Raw genomic sequence first — 16,080 nt, 5'->3', positions numbered from 1 at the left:
GAAATCTGAAAGTTGATTATGTATCGCATTGTAAAAAATAATTGATTATATACACATCTCAACTTTATATATAATATTTAATATATAAAATAAATACCCCTAAATAAATTTTCACGAGCAGTCAAACTGTCTGCGCTGTGTCTGAAACCTTTGGCACAACCCTAGTCCTAGTCCTGCTTCACTCCCTTCCTCCCTCAAAACACTCCGTGGCCGCTCTTTTCTCGCCCAATCCTTCACCTCTATTATACAAACCATAATGGGCATAGGGGACAACGGGGGTGGTGCTGATCAGCCTGATTGTCAAAAAGATGCCGTCGTTGATGGGCCGCCGCCAAAGTCGCCATGGAAGAAATCCGCATCCTCCTCTCCGGCGCTGGACGCTGATTCAGATACGTGGCCAGCTCTTTCCGACGCCAAGCAACGGCAGAAGATCAATGACATTGTGGATTCCAGCTCCAGCATTTCACCTCCGCCACAACAAACCGAGGCTGATGACTGTGCTGCTCCTCCGGCGGTTACCGCGCCGGTTGGTGAAGTTTTGTTTGTTGATTCTTCATACGAGCGTGTTTTATTCGTGAGAGCAGCTGGTATTTGTGTTTGGGTTTTTGCCGGTTGATGCATATTAAAATTAACTTGATACTGAAGGAAAATAAACTTTTTAAAATCGAGAAAATAGTATATATTGAACGATGCTTAAGTTTTGTCGGGAAAACTGTAAGAGGCTTTTGTTTTGAAAAAGAGAATATCTTTTATTATGTTCTATGAAGTTTGTTTAATCTTTTCTGTAGTTATTGAGTATTTATTACATTATGTGTACAGTCGTCCCCAGATAGATGAGTTGAGGTGGAGAGGTCTTTTAAGGTGTATCATTATAATTAAGATAATTTAAAAAGCATGTTATCTGTCTGAAAAAAAGAAATTTTCAAATATCAATGCATGTGGCGGTGTGGCCGAATATTCTTATAATCAGAAATTTTAGGCATTACCCTGATTTGAGCTCGTGTTCTGCTCCATTTCGGTTATTATTGTTATCTCTGTGGAAATACATGTATGTGCATTCAATGCAGTCTGTTTCATCCATCATCAGCAAATTTTTAACAGGACAACGAGCCAGATTTCTGTCCTAGGCCTCATGTCAGAAGGAAAAAATAAATCATTCGTTTTGAGCCTTAATTATTTGAGCGATGACTGCATGAAATTGTAACGAGTTGCGGCCGAACTAACCTGCAAAGTGATGTGATAAAGCGGTTGAATAAACACTTGGAGCGTAAGGTTTAAGAAATCCATTATGTCAGATTTATTGTCGTATTTTACTGGTTTAGTATATTTAGTATTTACTGCTTGGTTCCTCGTGTCAATGGTACTGTATCTATTAATTGAGTAGACATGCCATGTAGACCTATAATTACAAGCTTGCCGTGTGGGACAAAACATGGCCCATTTTTCTGTTTCCCCGTTAGTTAGTTTTCCTTTATTTATATTTTATCTCTTAGATGAAAATATTATCTTGTCGCATTTAGAAACGGTAATGAGGCTATGAGCTCTTGCCTGGTCAATGGCTATTGGGTGCTGTTTTCTGTTTTTATCCACACCAATACACCATAGATGGTTCCAAATGCATGATTTATCTGTAGCTTACTTGGCAGTTAATCTGCTTTTTTCCAGACAAAGGTAGAGCAGCAGAAGACGAATGGGCGTGGTAGTTTCAAAAATCCTCGTAGGCCCAGTGCTATGCATCAAAACAAAACAGGACCCAAGCAGGCCCCAAATGGTGTACCTCCATTTCCCGTACCTTTGCAATATTATGCAGCACCGGTTTCACCAGTTTATCATGCAATGGTACCCATACCACCGATTCTACCTACTGGATATGCCTATCCATTATCCCCTGGATCTTTTCCTAGACCTGATACACAGTTTGGAAAGTCTGGCAGTGATACCATAGCACAAGATTTTATTGCTCTTAAGGATGGGGGATTTCGGCCTTTCCCACATGCAGATTCGGGTGCCCATGATTCCAATTCTGTTGAAAGTAGTCCTAGGGCAAAAGATCGAGGTCGCCAAGTGAATCCTTCTTGGAATAATCAGAGGCCAGTTGCTTCTAACAGTAACTTTCATTTGCAACAAAATATGGGGCCAAGACCTTTTTTTAGGCCTTCGTTTTCTGGTCCCTCTGGCTTTGTAGATGGACCAAATTTCCCAGGTAATTGAGTAATTGTTTATGATGCTCTTTGAACAAATGAAAATAATTGTTCTTCAGATGGAGGATTTCTCTGGTTTCCATCAGCTACTTTTCCTTTTCTTTATTTTTATTTTTCAAGTATTTGCTTGTACATTCCTGAAAAGGCCATTGATGATATAGGTCCACCTGGAGTTATCTGTTATTTTCCTGCGGCTCCTCCAAGCTTTGTTAGAGTACCTTATCCACCATATTTAGTTCCATATTCTCCAAGCTTTGGTGTTCCCATGCCTCCTCCCTCGCCAACAATAGCCTTGAAAGCTAATATTGTGAGGCAAATTGAATATTATTTCAGGTGAAGTGTCTAACAAAGATCTATCTGGCATTATATTAATAGTTTTGTTTAAAATACAGTTGAAGATGCATTCCCCCTCCCCCTCAAGGAAAATAAATCCCGGTCTCGGATTCTTGGATTTTATGATGGGAAAATGCGATATAAAATTCTATCCTGGAGTTTAGTGTCAACTACAATATTATATTTCTGTGTCTTATTGCTGTGATGTTTATCCCTGTCTAATGAACAGGAAAACTTTGGCATTCTGCTCGTGGAGTCTAGTCAACTTACATTAATATTTGCAGAATAATAACTACTCTTAATGATTATCTACGGTGATGGGTGCTACCTGTTACATTGAAACGTGCTGATGTTTCTTTGGTATTTGTGATAAGTTTAGCAATTTCTTAAACCACTTCATTTGCAGTAAATAATAAAAGCACCTACATTTTGAGTTTCTGTGGAACTTCTATTATGTAAGCTAAGAATTTAGCTCTTTCACTTTCTCAGTGACCAGAATCTCCGGATGGATAATTATTTGATTTCCTTGATGGATGGCCAAGGTTGGGTCCAGATATCTGCCATTGCTGACTTTCCTAGGGTAATTCTTTACAGATTCATTGTGTCATCTAATTGGAGGACTTTAACAGTATTTGGGTTTTTTTACTCCTTTTTCGTCTTTTCCTCTTGGGGACAATGCTTGCTAATAGATAGTCTTATTAGATGATCCAAAAATAAGCTATTTTCTCTCTTTGGTGGGTGAAGGGTGGATAATGATGGTGTTAGGATTTTGACGTGCCGTTGTCTCCTGTGCGTGATTTGGTTTGTCAAACTTTTTTAATGGAAATTATGCAACTAAATTTCGTCACAAATTGTGTTTCAGGTTAAAAGAATGACTGCAGAGATACCATTTATTCTGGATGCATTACAGGCTTCAGAAACCATTGAAGTGCAGGTTGGATAATTTGCATCTTTTGAACACCCCTGAGTCAATCCCTGATTATGACATGGGGTTTTCTTTTACGCCTTTTTATTTCTTACCCAGATTACTTTTCCCTCGATACTCTTTGTTATTCAATCTGTACAGGGAGAAAAGATAAGGAGACGGGACGAGTGGTCAAAGTGGATTCCAGCTTCTGTTACCAGTAAAACTTCATCTTTTGTTTCAGATGCTATGAAGAATGATGATCTCGATGAAAATAAAAAGGAGAGCTCAGAAGGTATGAAATAAGTAATAACCTCCTTCACCAAATGGAAGCTCTATGGATCACACACCATTGATTGCATTTTCTAATGAAGAACCTGTTATTGACTGTACAGAGACAGACAGAGTTAATTCCCTTTCCAGTGAAGAAGTTAAAAATATTAATTTAGGAAATAGTAGTGGGAATTTTGGTGTGGAGCTCAGTAACGACTCAAAGTTCCCAGATGTCTCACAAGTTGCTGATTCTGCAAAATCAATTATCCTTGAAAATTGTGAAAAAAGAAAGACACCGGTGCTTTCAAATCTGGATGTGCATAATCTGGATGGCTCTTCTAATGATTTTTATAGCACATTTATGCTCGATGAAGAACTGGAAGTGGAGAAGAAAATGGCAAGGGCTTGTAATCATCCTACGGTCAGAAGGTATCCCATGCTCCATTACCTTTATCTTTAATTGTTAACATCGAGTTTGTTCTAGACATTCCTGTTAAGTTCTTGAAAAGGAATAAGTGCCTAAAAATAAGCTTGGACTCTTGTGCATGTTGCATTGAAAATTATAGTACGACTTCATGGTTTAGTTGCGTGTAATGTGTAAATTCTTATACCTCTATGTTCTGGTGGGAGAAAAAACTTTTAAGTTATTTAATTGCTTTAAATTTCATTGGGTTTCATATCACGAAGTCCAATCATGTGATATTGGCACTTCATAGTTCATTCCAAATAATATCTAGTATTACCCTTTTTACATGTCCTTTTCCCTGTGAATTTTAACTACATAGAATTCGGCATAATTTTTACCTTTCATTCTGACCAAATGTTGTGCAGGGATGACGATGAGGACGATGAACTTGTCAATGATCAAGTTGTTGAAAGGCTTGTAATTGTCACTCAGGTGAAACTCTGAGCTATTTACTTATTTATTTTCAACTTCCTATGAGTATATATATTTGGTTCTCAGAATGTTTCTGGGATGTTAATTATTGTTGTGCTGTCAGGGTTTATATGAAAATGTCTTTGTATGATCTATAAATAAGTACTTCAGTTTTAAGCACTATAAAAAGTCAAAAATTGCTTCAATCATAATCATGGTCCAGAAGTATATTGTCATTTGTCAGATGTAAAAAATCAAATCTAATTGGAAATTTACTTTTACGATTGATTGATGGGATTTACACTTTTAAGTATGGAATTCAACTTGAAAGAGTGTGCTTGAATGCTTGCTTTCCTTCGTGGTTTGGGGGTGGAGCAGGGTTCTATAGTGACATGGTTAGCTATCAATATCGACAAGAGTGCTTTCTGAGTGGTTGAAAATAGGATATATGATTATAATATGCTGACTAACTAGGTTGTGTGATACAGAATATTCGGATTACCAAAGTGGCTGGCAAAGAATCGGAAGCCATGTCCAGTGAGCTTGCATCTGCCATAAACGATGGCCTCTATTTTTATGAGCAGGTTAATGGAAATGTTTTGGGGAATACTTTTGTTACATTTTGTGTCAAAAGATAAAGAGTTGGTTCTATATTTATTATTACAATTACAATTTGCAGGAATTAAACTCTAAACGATCTCCTCTTAGGCATGATAAGCCTGATAACGAAAGCAGGGACGAGAACTTCAGATATTCTCCCAAAGGTGCTTCTGGATTGAATTTAAGGGTTCCTGATCATTCTATTGGGGGAAGTAGCTGTGAAAGCCCTCGAAATTCTAATTTTCGAAGGAAGAAAGGCAAAGGCAGCTCCAAGCAGCATTCTATTAATAATCAGCGACTTTTCCCTGGCAACTTTAAAGCTCATGGAAGTGGCAGAAACAGTCTCGACAAGATATCTGAAAGTCCACCCAGTGATTCTGTTGGTTTTTTCTTTGGTTCTACTCCTCCTGATAGTCATGGGTGAGCATACAATATTCATGCTCATTGGCATTATGGTTGCCTTTTTCTGTTTAATGAGATAAAAGATTTAATGTAACTTAAAAAGTGGGATGTTTTTTATAAAGGTTTTTGTTAAATTTTACCATCTTCCGATAAAATTTAGAACTTAATTTTAATTTTGCAGGCTAAGGCTTTCAAAATTGAGTGCTTCACCTCGCAAAAATCTTTCAGGCAGTAGCTCACCAGTTGGTTCTGTGCCAAAGTCTTTTCCACCATTTCAACATCCAAGTCATAAACTCCTGGAGGAAAATGGATTCAAACAGCAGCTGTAAGTGAGATTTTTAAGAGGCTCTTAGGATGCTAATGAAATTCTGCACCTACTAGATATAGGAAACATTAGCCAGTGTGTATGTTTCACATTCACGTGCAAATTTTTTTAGAATTTTTTCTGCTAAGAGTTTGATTTCTTGACTGGGTTATTTATTTTCTCAGCTACAAGAAATATCACAAGCGTTGCCTTAATGATCGGAAGAAAATGGGCATCGGCTGTAGTGAGGTAATTTTAGTTATTTCAGGAAAAGCTCATCCCAACGATTTTTGGAGATGATTATTTCAAGGTTTTTTTTGAAATGGTCTAATATAGACTAGTATGGTGGATCATTACAGAAAATATTGCACACTTTCTTCTTGTCTGACTTGTGTCCGTTCACATTCATCCACTTAACTACTGCTTAGTTGATTTATAAGTTGCAGTCGATTGAAACTTCATTAGAAGGTTATAAATTCGGATCTGCTGCAACATATGGGTATAATTATGGCCTGGAAACAATATTTAGTTATTTGCTGATAACTTAAATTTTCACTACTCCTATAAAAATCAATTATAATATTATATTTTAATAAAATACATACTATATTTTTAAATGTCTTATATGTTAAATTATATATCCATGCGCATTAATGACTAAACACGTGCTTACTAACATCTATAGTACAGAAATATAAACCAAACACATCAAATTCTCTAATACATTTTCTAAAATCACCGAAGACAAACCAAGCATATCCTAGATCTTGCTCTCTAAAGTTACTTCTACAGCTTTGTTTATCTAGCTGGCTTTCATCTGTCCTATATTTGGTAGATAATTGCAGCAGATAAAACGTGCTATTCTGCTGTGGACGCAGACATAGTATCCATTGAGTGCCTGGTGTGATATAGACATAACACATGCTGCTCTGTGCTTGCAGGAGATGAATACATTGTACAGGTTTTGGTCTTATTTCTTAAGGGACATGTTTAACCCTTCTATGTATAATGAGTTCCGAAAGGTGGCTTTAGAGGATGCTGCTGCTGGTTATTATTATGGAATTGAGTGCCTTTTCAGGTTTTATAGGTAGGTTTCCTGCATTTCTTAGTTCACTGTCAAAATTAATTGGCTGATTGTTTAAGTTCATTGTACTCTCCTCATTTACTTGGCTAGATTCCATTCAAGTATCAACATGTTCCGTTATTCTCCATTCTATGATGTTTTAACCTGTTTTTTTTTTCAGTTATGGTTTGGAGAAGGAATTCAGAGAGGACCTCTACGACAACTTCGAACAGCTGGCTCTTGACTTCTATACAAGAGGGAATCTTTATGGCCTGGAAAAATATTGGTAACCAAAAAAGACCTTTAAATATTTCTTTTTCTACCTTCGCTTATAATGGTAAAATTACAATACCGGAGACTCCAGAAAGTGGTTTAAGAGCTTGTGTCAACAGAGTAAGTGAAAAGATGTGATTTTTCAGTTGTGTAAATTCTCGCTAAACCTTGTGTTTTTATTCTATTTACTGCTAACTGTTAATTCAAAATGACTTGCGCGTCGTCATGGCTATATTGTGAATTCCTACTGACTTCTTCCCGATCGAGGAGTATATCACATCACATCCTGTTCTCCGTTCTAGACTAAGATAATGTAGTAACATGTATTTCCCGAAGTTCTAATTCATAAGAGAAGACCTAAAGTTAGTTTTTTTTTTTAAACGTTTCTTATCGTGTGTAAGTCACAGAGCTGGAATTAATATCGAAACACATTCCTGCATGTTGGTCTGTTACTGAGCAATAAAAACACATGATAACAACTCAAGATTAACTTATGAAATATAGGGGATTGCATTTATGAGGTTCGAACTTGTGATCTACTGATTTTATATCATAGTAGAAACTATTTTTACCCAGAGCTAATTCTAGTCCTGTAATATTCAATAGTATACACCATTCTTGCCTTTGTAGTGTGCTTGTGCTGGATGATTGTCAAATATTCAAGAAAATTTAATTTCTAGGGTGTAAAATTAATTCCACGATCCGAAAAGTGCTTTACATGATCATAGTATCTGCCATCAGAAACTACTCTCAGTATTATTTTCTCTACTCTCAGTATTATTTTCTTTACATTACACCTCGAGTGTTTCTGCTGTTATTACAATCCTTTTATTTGGGTTTGCAGGGCATTTCATCATTATCGGGAGGCCAGTGGCCACATGGAATCAATAAAGAAACATCCAGAATTGGACAGACTGCTCAGAGAGGAATACCGGAGTTTGGATGACTTCACCCGTGCCAGAGGTCAAAATGGTTCCGTAAAAGAGGTCAACCAGTGAGCAGATTCCTGACCAGTATAGTCACCAAGTGACAACCACAAATTTTGGGAAGATAATTCTAACAGTTTATAAAGGGAAAGCAAATTCACAGCTTGGAACCGAGGATGTTTTCTGTACATAGTATGTTACAGTGTACAAGTTGCTGGATGATGCTACTATGTTTGATAAGGCGACGTGTGTTTCATTTTGAAGTCGTATAACGGCTTGATGAAACTTTTCTTTTGCCGACCGAGTCTGTAACTTGTACATAGGGATAGAATGGAGGTTTTTCAATAGATAGACAATAAAGTTATCAAATTTTTCCAACATGGATTATATGGATGAATTTTAATAAATTAGCTTTGAAACTTATGCTGTTGTTTGTTGAGTGGTATTGGTAGTCAACAGCTTAGTCCTACATGTGAGCCGAGTACCAGAGCTCCAACAGACATCCATTTTGAGTCATCGAAATGTCAAAGCTCGAATACAAATTTGGTTGACATCTATGTATCTTTTATATAGGTTCGAGTATTTGTCTGGTTATATTTTTCTTTTTAAAATTGTCTAAAATTTAAATTATTTATTATTTTTACCTTAATTATTTGGTAAATTAAATATTTGATAGTTAGTGTTACAAAAGTTAATAACATTTCCATAATTATACATTGAAAGACTATTATTGTGTTTTTATTGACGCCACGGAAATGTTTTTTTTTTTTAGTATTGATGTTGAATTCAGAGAATCTACGAGTTGAAACTGTTCGATAGTCACATAAATCTGTTTAGCACAAAATTTGATTTAACATAAGATTATATCCTATCTTTTAAATCTAGTTGGCTAATTTGTCATAATTTATAAAATGGTGATTTGTTACTTCTTTCTATTGGAGTTGTCCGGGAATTGACTCGTTACGTAACAAATAAAAAAATAGAGTATTCTGTTTGTTGTTTTTGAGGTAATCGGCTGTTCTCAGAATTCGTACGCGTTGTACTGCGTTTTTCGAATTGAGTTAATCCACCTTTAGCCATTATCCCAAATGTATATCAAACAATAAATATTTATTTATATGCATTTTTGCGAACCCAGTGTAAGAATTTTTTAAATAAAAATAATTGGATGTACTATCACTGTATCAGGGTAATACTTAATTTACTCAAGCTAGCATCTTTTTAACCTATTTTTCGATAAAATTTTAATAGTTTGAACCGCCTAAATTAAACAATAGTTTTATACCTCGATACTAAAGCAATTAACTAACTTTTATCAAGATACTAATTTACTGCATAATTACACTTTTAGAACCAAATAACTTTTGTTTGTTGGAACTTTATTATTGCAAAAGATTTGTATATTATGGAAAGACCCCACATAGATCTTCAAATATTCAAACATTTCAAGACTTGATGATTCTCCACTTCCGTATCCACCTTGACCTACCCCGATATTTTGGCCATCATCACCTCCTGCTCCATTCGCCACCTCGTAAATTAATCCGTCACTCAAACATTACAAACAACACTTGGATCAGAAGAACCTTCATATTTTACACGAAATCACCCCTCTCTCTGTGAAATCCCTAGCCACTTCTCTGTCACCAACTCCCACTATGATGTAAATCCTCCTCCCTCCATGCTGTTGCAAACCCATGGTGTGAAGATTTTGGTTGAGATTGCGTTTCTTGTTTTGTATTTTATGTATATATTTTTTTAAAAAAAAAAAAGGGTTTACAGTTCAAATGTTTTTGAGCATTTATTTATATTGTTTAGTAAAAAAAATTTATAGCACTATCATTTATTAAAGAAAATTGTAGTACTCTAATTTTGAACAAATTCAAGTGCATTTTAAACGATATCAAGAAATTTATAACATAAACATTAATACAATATATATTTATAGTTCAAAATTATTAGACAAAAGAGATTTTAAATAGAAAATTCATATAATATAAATATGAAAATAAGGGAAGTTGCTCGTGTAAAAAAACAAGATAGTATAAATAAAAGAAAAACAAAACAGAGTGAAATGAATCGCATTAAAAAGAACCGTTAACGATTATCAATATCTTCATATTTTCCTAACAAACCCCCCTCAAAGATCATGATGCTTGTGTTTGGATTGAATTATTTGATTTGAGTAAAAAATTTAGGAACCAATTCAAATGATTCCATGAACCAAGAAAACAAAAATCTAACAATAACTGGAAATTAAAGCTAAAGAAATTCAAATTCATATGCTTAAAAATCATCCGAACACATTGGATGCACTTTGACCAAGGACTTAAAATTCAAATTCACCAAATCCCCCAATCCAAAACGCACCCTACATTCTTTCAAACACTTGAATTGTAGATTTAGATTGGAATGCTACCATTTCCAACTAGAACCAATGAGAGACGTACTCTTCTATCAACCTTTCTAAACGGAAAAACTGACTTAAGGAACAATGATTTTCATACACACGAGAGTTTCGGGGCATTAAATAGCATTCAAAAATAGGTACTTTTGTGTTGTTTCATAGACTAGGTAACACAAATGCAAATGGAATTTGTGGATGAAGCATTTTTTCAGAAACCCAGAATTATACTCATGGCAGAGCTTACATTCTAGTCTATGGATGGATTTTGAAATAATATTTTCATGTATATGTATCATATATAAAGCATTTATCTTTGGAGAGGGTGGCAGTCAATGTTACCCTTGGGATAGTGGTACTAGCAGGTGGGTATAACCAACTAAGGGAAAAAATCCTCTGCCAAGGACCTATCTCTAGCACTGCAAAATTAACCCAAAATTTCTCAAGTAACATGAACCCAGAATCTCAAATTCTGCTTAAACTAATGGGACGAAAACACACAGATAATCAAAGTGGTTAAGCATATGAGCACAATCCCAGTGAGCATTAAAAGACGACGATGATCTCTTGCTTAGATAAAAACCAAACAAAGGGAACATAAAGCTTTACAGAATACTATATCCTTCAAGGGATGTTGCTGAAAAAACAATGATCATGAGAGTGGTATCGATGCTGGCAAAGATTACTCTATCTAATATTCAATTCTATTTCATTTCATGTTTTAGGTAAGAAGTTTAATGGAGTCCCTTCAATCAATTTTAAGTTCATTCTACGAATGTGTTGCCATTTCATATTATATGAAACAAGATGAAACAACAATCAGGACACAAGATTTGGAGGAAGCAAAAATGGCTAATTACCTGCCTAAGAGCAGGAGGCAGCAACATCTTTCCTTATGGCTTCGACTTCTGGTTCAGGTACCCTGCCTCTGGGAAAACCAACCCCCAAATACAAAGAAACCAATGGATTTCTGCTTAACTTTAATCAACAGGGACTCGGAAAAGTGGATGTTGGAGGAGAGATTAACCATGGAGATAAATTTTCCATGGAAAAAGATAATGACTTTGCCAAAAATGGCAGAACTCCATGAACAAATAAGAACGGAGGACTTTTAACTACTAAAAAAAATTAAAATTTTAAATTTGCGGAGAAGCAAGATCCTAGCAAAAGTGAAAGAGATTTGAACATAACAATTTTATGTGCCAGGAATCTTTGCTGCTAAAAAACATGTCTCGGTTCATGTTCTTGGTTGAGTCCAGCCACTAAACTTGATCTCATTCGCAAATCATCTAACCACCATAGCTGTTGAAATGAAAACAATGTGTCCCCGGTTCCTATTGTTCATGATGTTCGTAAAGAATATTCTAATTTTCAAATTGGTAGTTTCTGTTTGGATGTACCATAAATTTAAAGCAATGATGTGACACTCAACGACTTAAAAAAAAACCTGTTTTTGTTTAAACAAAAAGATTCAAAAACTCACTTTTTTCAAGTTAAATTGGTGCCATTTAAAAAACCTTCATGTCTGGTAAATGGGAGTTAATCATTGCATTTTAGGAAAAAATGTAAATAATTCATATTTTAACATACATCAAGTAATTTGCATTTTACGTAAAAATGTAAATAATTCCAATTATAACACATATTAAAGACAGCGCAAAGAAGTCAAAGCAGCAGTGATACATTACGAGCTTTCCTGCATTGAACTGTAATAGCATCAAAATGTCAAGTTTGTTAGTTAGTTAAGAGTAAAACTACTCAGGATATCCATTTACGAGTCACTACGAAAAAATAACTAAATTGATGTACGGCTTCGCTATCTTGAAAAAGTTTAAACAAGATCAAACAGTAAGGCACGGATGTAGATCATGAAAACAGGTTACATTTCATCATCAATTAAAGCTTTTATATTTTTGCATGATGCAATTGACAAAAGCAACAAGTGAATGCAAATGCCAGATGTGGATTAAGATACCTAATTGACACAAATGAAAATATCGCAGACACACGGGATCATAACCGGTGGACCTCAATCCTTTTAAAAAGTTGTTATTATAAGCAAGATGAGTCACTGTTTTAGAAAATGTTTGACGGACAAAAGTAAACAAATAGAAAAGTACATATTTTAGATTCTAGTCTTTAGGCAAATGGTAATTTTTTGCAATAAGGAAAGACGTCATTTGCATGAGTGCCTGAACTTCAGAAGAATCACCAGAGTCCAAAACTAAAAGTTTGGTGCAATTTTGAAGAATCTGCACAATGAATACATTAAACATAAAAAGACTGTTCGAAAAACAAAAGTAAAATTCATTCACAGGAAATGAATAATCTGAAGCAGCAACCCAAGCATTAACATATTTAACAAGAAAAACTGAGAAGCACCTGAATTTTTAAACAAGTAAAAAGCTTTTGCCAGAGAAAACATATTAAACATATAAGACCATGAAAACAAAAAATACATCACTAAGTAAACAAGATAAATCTATGCCAAGATTTAAGAATTATAAGCACAGAGATTGGCACAACATGAAAAAATTTAAAAAACACAATGGAAAAGGGAAAAAAAACTCATATCAGTTACATGATATCAAAGAAATAGGACATAGCTGTGTAAAATCGACAAGCACAGCAGAAATATCATGGCAGCATCATTTCCGCAAATTGAATTGATGCATGGTAGCTTCTTACGAAGAATGTAATCTGGGGGTGAGGTAGGGGGTTAATCCATCAACTGCATTCTATTTATGCTATCAAACTTATCATGATAGTTAATGCCTGTGACTCTGATTCAAGTACAATTGTTGGAATGGTTGTTCATGAAATCTCAAACATATGTATATTTTCAGTAATCACTACCAAGTTCACACCATATAATTTTCAGACCTAATGCAACATCAATTCCTTTAGACTTCAATTTAATTTGTATCATATGATTCCAATTTCTAAAAAAACAGCAATACAGGCAAACTTCAAGTTATATATAGTAGTCAGAGTTTTCATATTCCTATTCCTTCTTTTAACAGCATGAACTAAACTAATCACTGGTAGATTTTGTAATACTCATGCCATTACTTAAAAGTTCCTGGTTCTTTTCCATTCTTTCATCTGAGAAGTCAAAATCCTTCCAATTGATGAAAATCTTCATTTGATACATGGATCTTATTAAAAATAATTAATTTTAATCAAAGTAAGCCAAAATGTCCACTAATATAAGTGATAAACAAATATAGCTGTATCTTGGCATGCCCCTCTTGGCAGGTATCGTGGAATCCTTTGATTTTGGTACGGTTTCCCCTCCCTGGTTCTCGGGTACAATTACAAAGGCAGTAAAAATTCCAGTAGTGCTTCATTAGTAGGAAAATTCAATTCTATAATGCTCTAAATCTTCCTATTATCATTCAGGAATAACCCTTTAGCAACAAGCACGAGGTAACAGCAAGTCTAAACATCACGTTAGACAAATCAACACAATTTAAGCATTTAATGTAAGAGTATTTGTTGAAAATTTTTAATTAGGGGCATTGTCAACAAAACTTACCTAGTGACCATGACCCATGTAGGGAGCACCACCCTGATGTGGCCTAACGCCACCCTGACCCATCTGCTGCTGGGTAACATAACCTCCTTGCATCCCAGGCTGTCCTACATAGCTACTAGCACCAGCCTGACCTGCGTAAGCTGCATTACTCATCATCGGTGGACCTCCCTGCTGATTCACACCTGTTCCAATCCCTCCAAGCAAATTACCAATCCCTAAGCTAGCCCCCTGAGTTGCCAACAAAGCAGCTACAGCCTGTCCAATCGCGGCAGGGGGAACTGCATGGCCAAACCCCACTGCAGGCGCAGTTGTCCCTCCACTGGGCGCCATTAAGTGTCCACCTGCGTGCCTCATGCCTCCCCGGCCCCCTCCAAACTTGCCCCTCTTTGCAGCATGATGGTAATGCCCCAACTGCCCCTGGTGACGATTGTGATTGTGATGGTGATGCTGAGGCCGTATCTGCTGCTGTAGTGGTTGAGTATGCTGAAAGTTTAGAGAAGCCTTAGAAATTTTAGGCCCATCTACTGCTTTCTGGCAATGCAGAATTTGACCTTCAAACTTCTTGTGCGGCTCTTCCAATGCCCTCTTGGCACCCTCTAGAGTTTTGAAAACAAACAAACAGAACCCTCTTGGCTTTCCAGTTTCTTTATCCAACCCCAAAGGCCCTTCTTCAATCTCCCCAAATTTGGAAAAGAACTCCACCAGTTTCGGAACATCAAGCTCAGCTGATACATTGCTCACATAAATTTTCCGCTGAGTGTACTCAGATGGAGGTGGTACCGCGACAGTGGCCACCACAGTCGGGGGAGGAGCCTGAACTGGACCTGCAGAGGCCAATTGGCATGAAGTTATTCGACCCTCCATCATCTTCTGTGGCTTCAACAAAGCACGACGGGCCCCATCACGGTTCTTATAGAGGACGAAAGCATAACCCTTGGCTTTCCCAGAATTCTTGTCCATGACAACCTTACAATCCTCGATTTCTCCGAACTTACCGAACACAGAAGTAATCAGCTCAGTATTCGAATTCCATCCAAGGCCGTGCACGAATATTTTGCGGTGTGAAGGGTCAGCGTTCGCCAACTTGTTCACATCCTCCATGATGTCAGGGTGTTTGTCCACCGCATCCTTGATCAAACGAGCCAGCTGGTCCTTGGAAAAAGGGTCAAGAAGCTTCTCCAATGGCTCTTCCTCCAACTCTCCTTCATCTTCCTCCTCCTGCCCTTCAGTTTCACCTCCATTCGTCAAGGCATCATCCACAAGTAACTTCCCCGTAGTTTCACTCTCCTGCTCATTATTCTCAAACACAGCGTCGTCTTCTTTCTCCTCCTCTCCTTCTCCTCCTTCTCCTTCTCCTTCTCCTTCTTCTTCTTCTGCTTCTCCATCTCCCTCATCTAATTCCTCTTCCTCCTGCTCCTCTGCTACTGCTTCATCACCGACTTCTCCTTCCCCGATACCTGGATCTTCCTCTACGATTTGTTGGGCCTCCTCCGTAACGATTTGTTCCTGCTCTGCTTCCTCGAGTTGTACCGGATCAGGCTCCGTATCCGGCTCCGGCTCAGGCTCAGGCTCAGGCTCAGGCTCTTGAGGAGCTTCGACGGCTCGGGCTTTTCGCTTCCTGGCCATAGTGACGTGAGAAGAAGAAATTTGAGGGTAGGGTTTTCTTTAAATGCTCGAAGATCCAAGGCACGCGATATATAATAATAATAATAATAATAATAATAATAATAATAAATATGATTCTAAACAAGCAGATGAAATCATGAAATACTGTGCATTTTCTAAAATAAAATTAGTCTGAAAATATAAAGTTATTGAATTTATATCTGTAAATATGATATTTTGTACAAACAAAGATAGACTATATTAAAGTTTGCTTTAATCAAATTCTTAAAATAATGGGGATTTCTAATTTATATAAACAATTAAATTATGGTACTATATTAAGACGTACGTCTATTTACAAATAATATTATTAATAA

General features: G+C 36.4%; 2 protein-coding genes across 4 annotated transcripts; one reads left to right on the top strand and one right to left on the bottom strand.

Annotated features, from left to right (window-relative positions):
- The first annotated feature begins 95 nt into the window (after positions 1 to 95).
- On the top strand, positions 96 to 8,579 carry LOC140988458 (la-related protein 1A-like). Its single transcript, XM_073457471.1, has 15 exons — positions 96 to 526; positions 1,666 to 2,203; positions 2,363 to 2,534; positions 3,024 to 3,114; positions 3,397 to 3,468; positions 3,601 to 3,733; positions 3,834 to 4,140; positions 4,543 to 4,609; positions 5,077 to 5,172; positions 5,268 to 5,608; positions 5,772 to 5,915; positions 6,080 to 6,143; positions 6,836 to 6,981; positions 7,139 to 7,243; positions 8,075 to 8,579. The coding sequence occupies exons 1-15, from the start codon at positions 257 to 259 to the stop codon at positions 8,226 to 8,228; spliced, it is 2,700 nt and encodes an 899-aa protein (XP_073313572.1). The 5' UTR covers positions 96 to 256; the 3' UTR covers positions 8,229 to 8,579.
- Positions 8,580 to 12,093: 3,514 nt separating this feature from the next.
- LOC140988441 (UBP1-associated protein 2B-like) lies at positions 12,094 to 15,788 on the bottom strand. 3 transcript variants are annotated; one of them, XM_073457459.1, is made up of 2 exons: positions 14,099 to 15,788; positions 12,094 to 12,266 (listed from the first exon to the last, which is right to left on the bottom strand). In XM_073457459.1, the coding sequence occupies exon 1, from the start codon at positions 15,722 to 15,724 to the stop codon at positions 14,099 to 14,101; it is 1,626 nt and encodes a 541-aa protein (XP_073313560.1). In that variant the 5' UTR covers positions 15,725 to 15,788; the 3' UTR covers positions 12,094 to 12,266. The 3 variants fall into 3 exon arrangements, with proteins under 3 accessions (XP_073313560.1, XP_073313555.1, XP_073313564.1); XM_073457454.1 differs by lacking the exon at positions 12,094 to 12,266 and adding an exon at positions 12,574 to 12,812; XM_073457463.1 differs by lacking the exon at positions 12,094 to 12,266 and adding an exon at positions 12,824 to 13,260.
- Positions 15,789 to 16,080: the final 292 nt, after the last annotated feature.

This window comes from Primulina huaijiensis, chromosome 1 (assembly GCF_012295235.1).
Source record: "Primulina huaijiensis isolate GDHJ02 chromosome 1, ASM1229523v2, whole genome shotgun sequence".
Lineage (NCBI taxonomy): Eukaryota > Viridiplantae > Streptophyta > Magnoliopsida > Lamiales > Gesneriaceae > Primulina > Primulina huaijiensis.
Note: the sequence above shows the minus strand (reverse complement) of the source record. Positions and strands in the feature narration are given on the sequence as shown.

What these genes read in the sequence shown, in the direction of transcription:
- LOC140988441 (XM_073457459.1), bottom strand. Translation starts at nt 15,724, where the DNA reads ATGGCCAGGAAGCGAAAAGCCCGAGCCGTCGAAGCTCCTCAAGAGCCT.
- LOC140988458 (XM_073457471.1), top strand. Translation starts at nt 257, where the DNA reads ATGGGCATAGGGGACAACGGGGGTGGTGCTGATCAGCCTGATTGTCAA. An exon ending in AATCATCCTACGGTCAGAAG is followed by an intron (nt 4,141 to 4,542) that starts GTATCCCATGCT and finishes AATGTTGTGCAG; the next exon opens with GGATGACGATGAGGACGATG. An exon ending in TGGGCATCGGCTGTAGTGAG is followed by an intron (nt 6,144 to 6,835) that starts GTAATTTTAGTT and finishes CTGTGCTTGCAG; the next exon opens with GAGATGAATACATTGTACAG.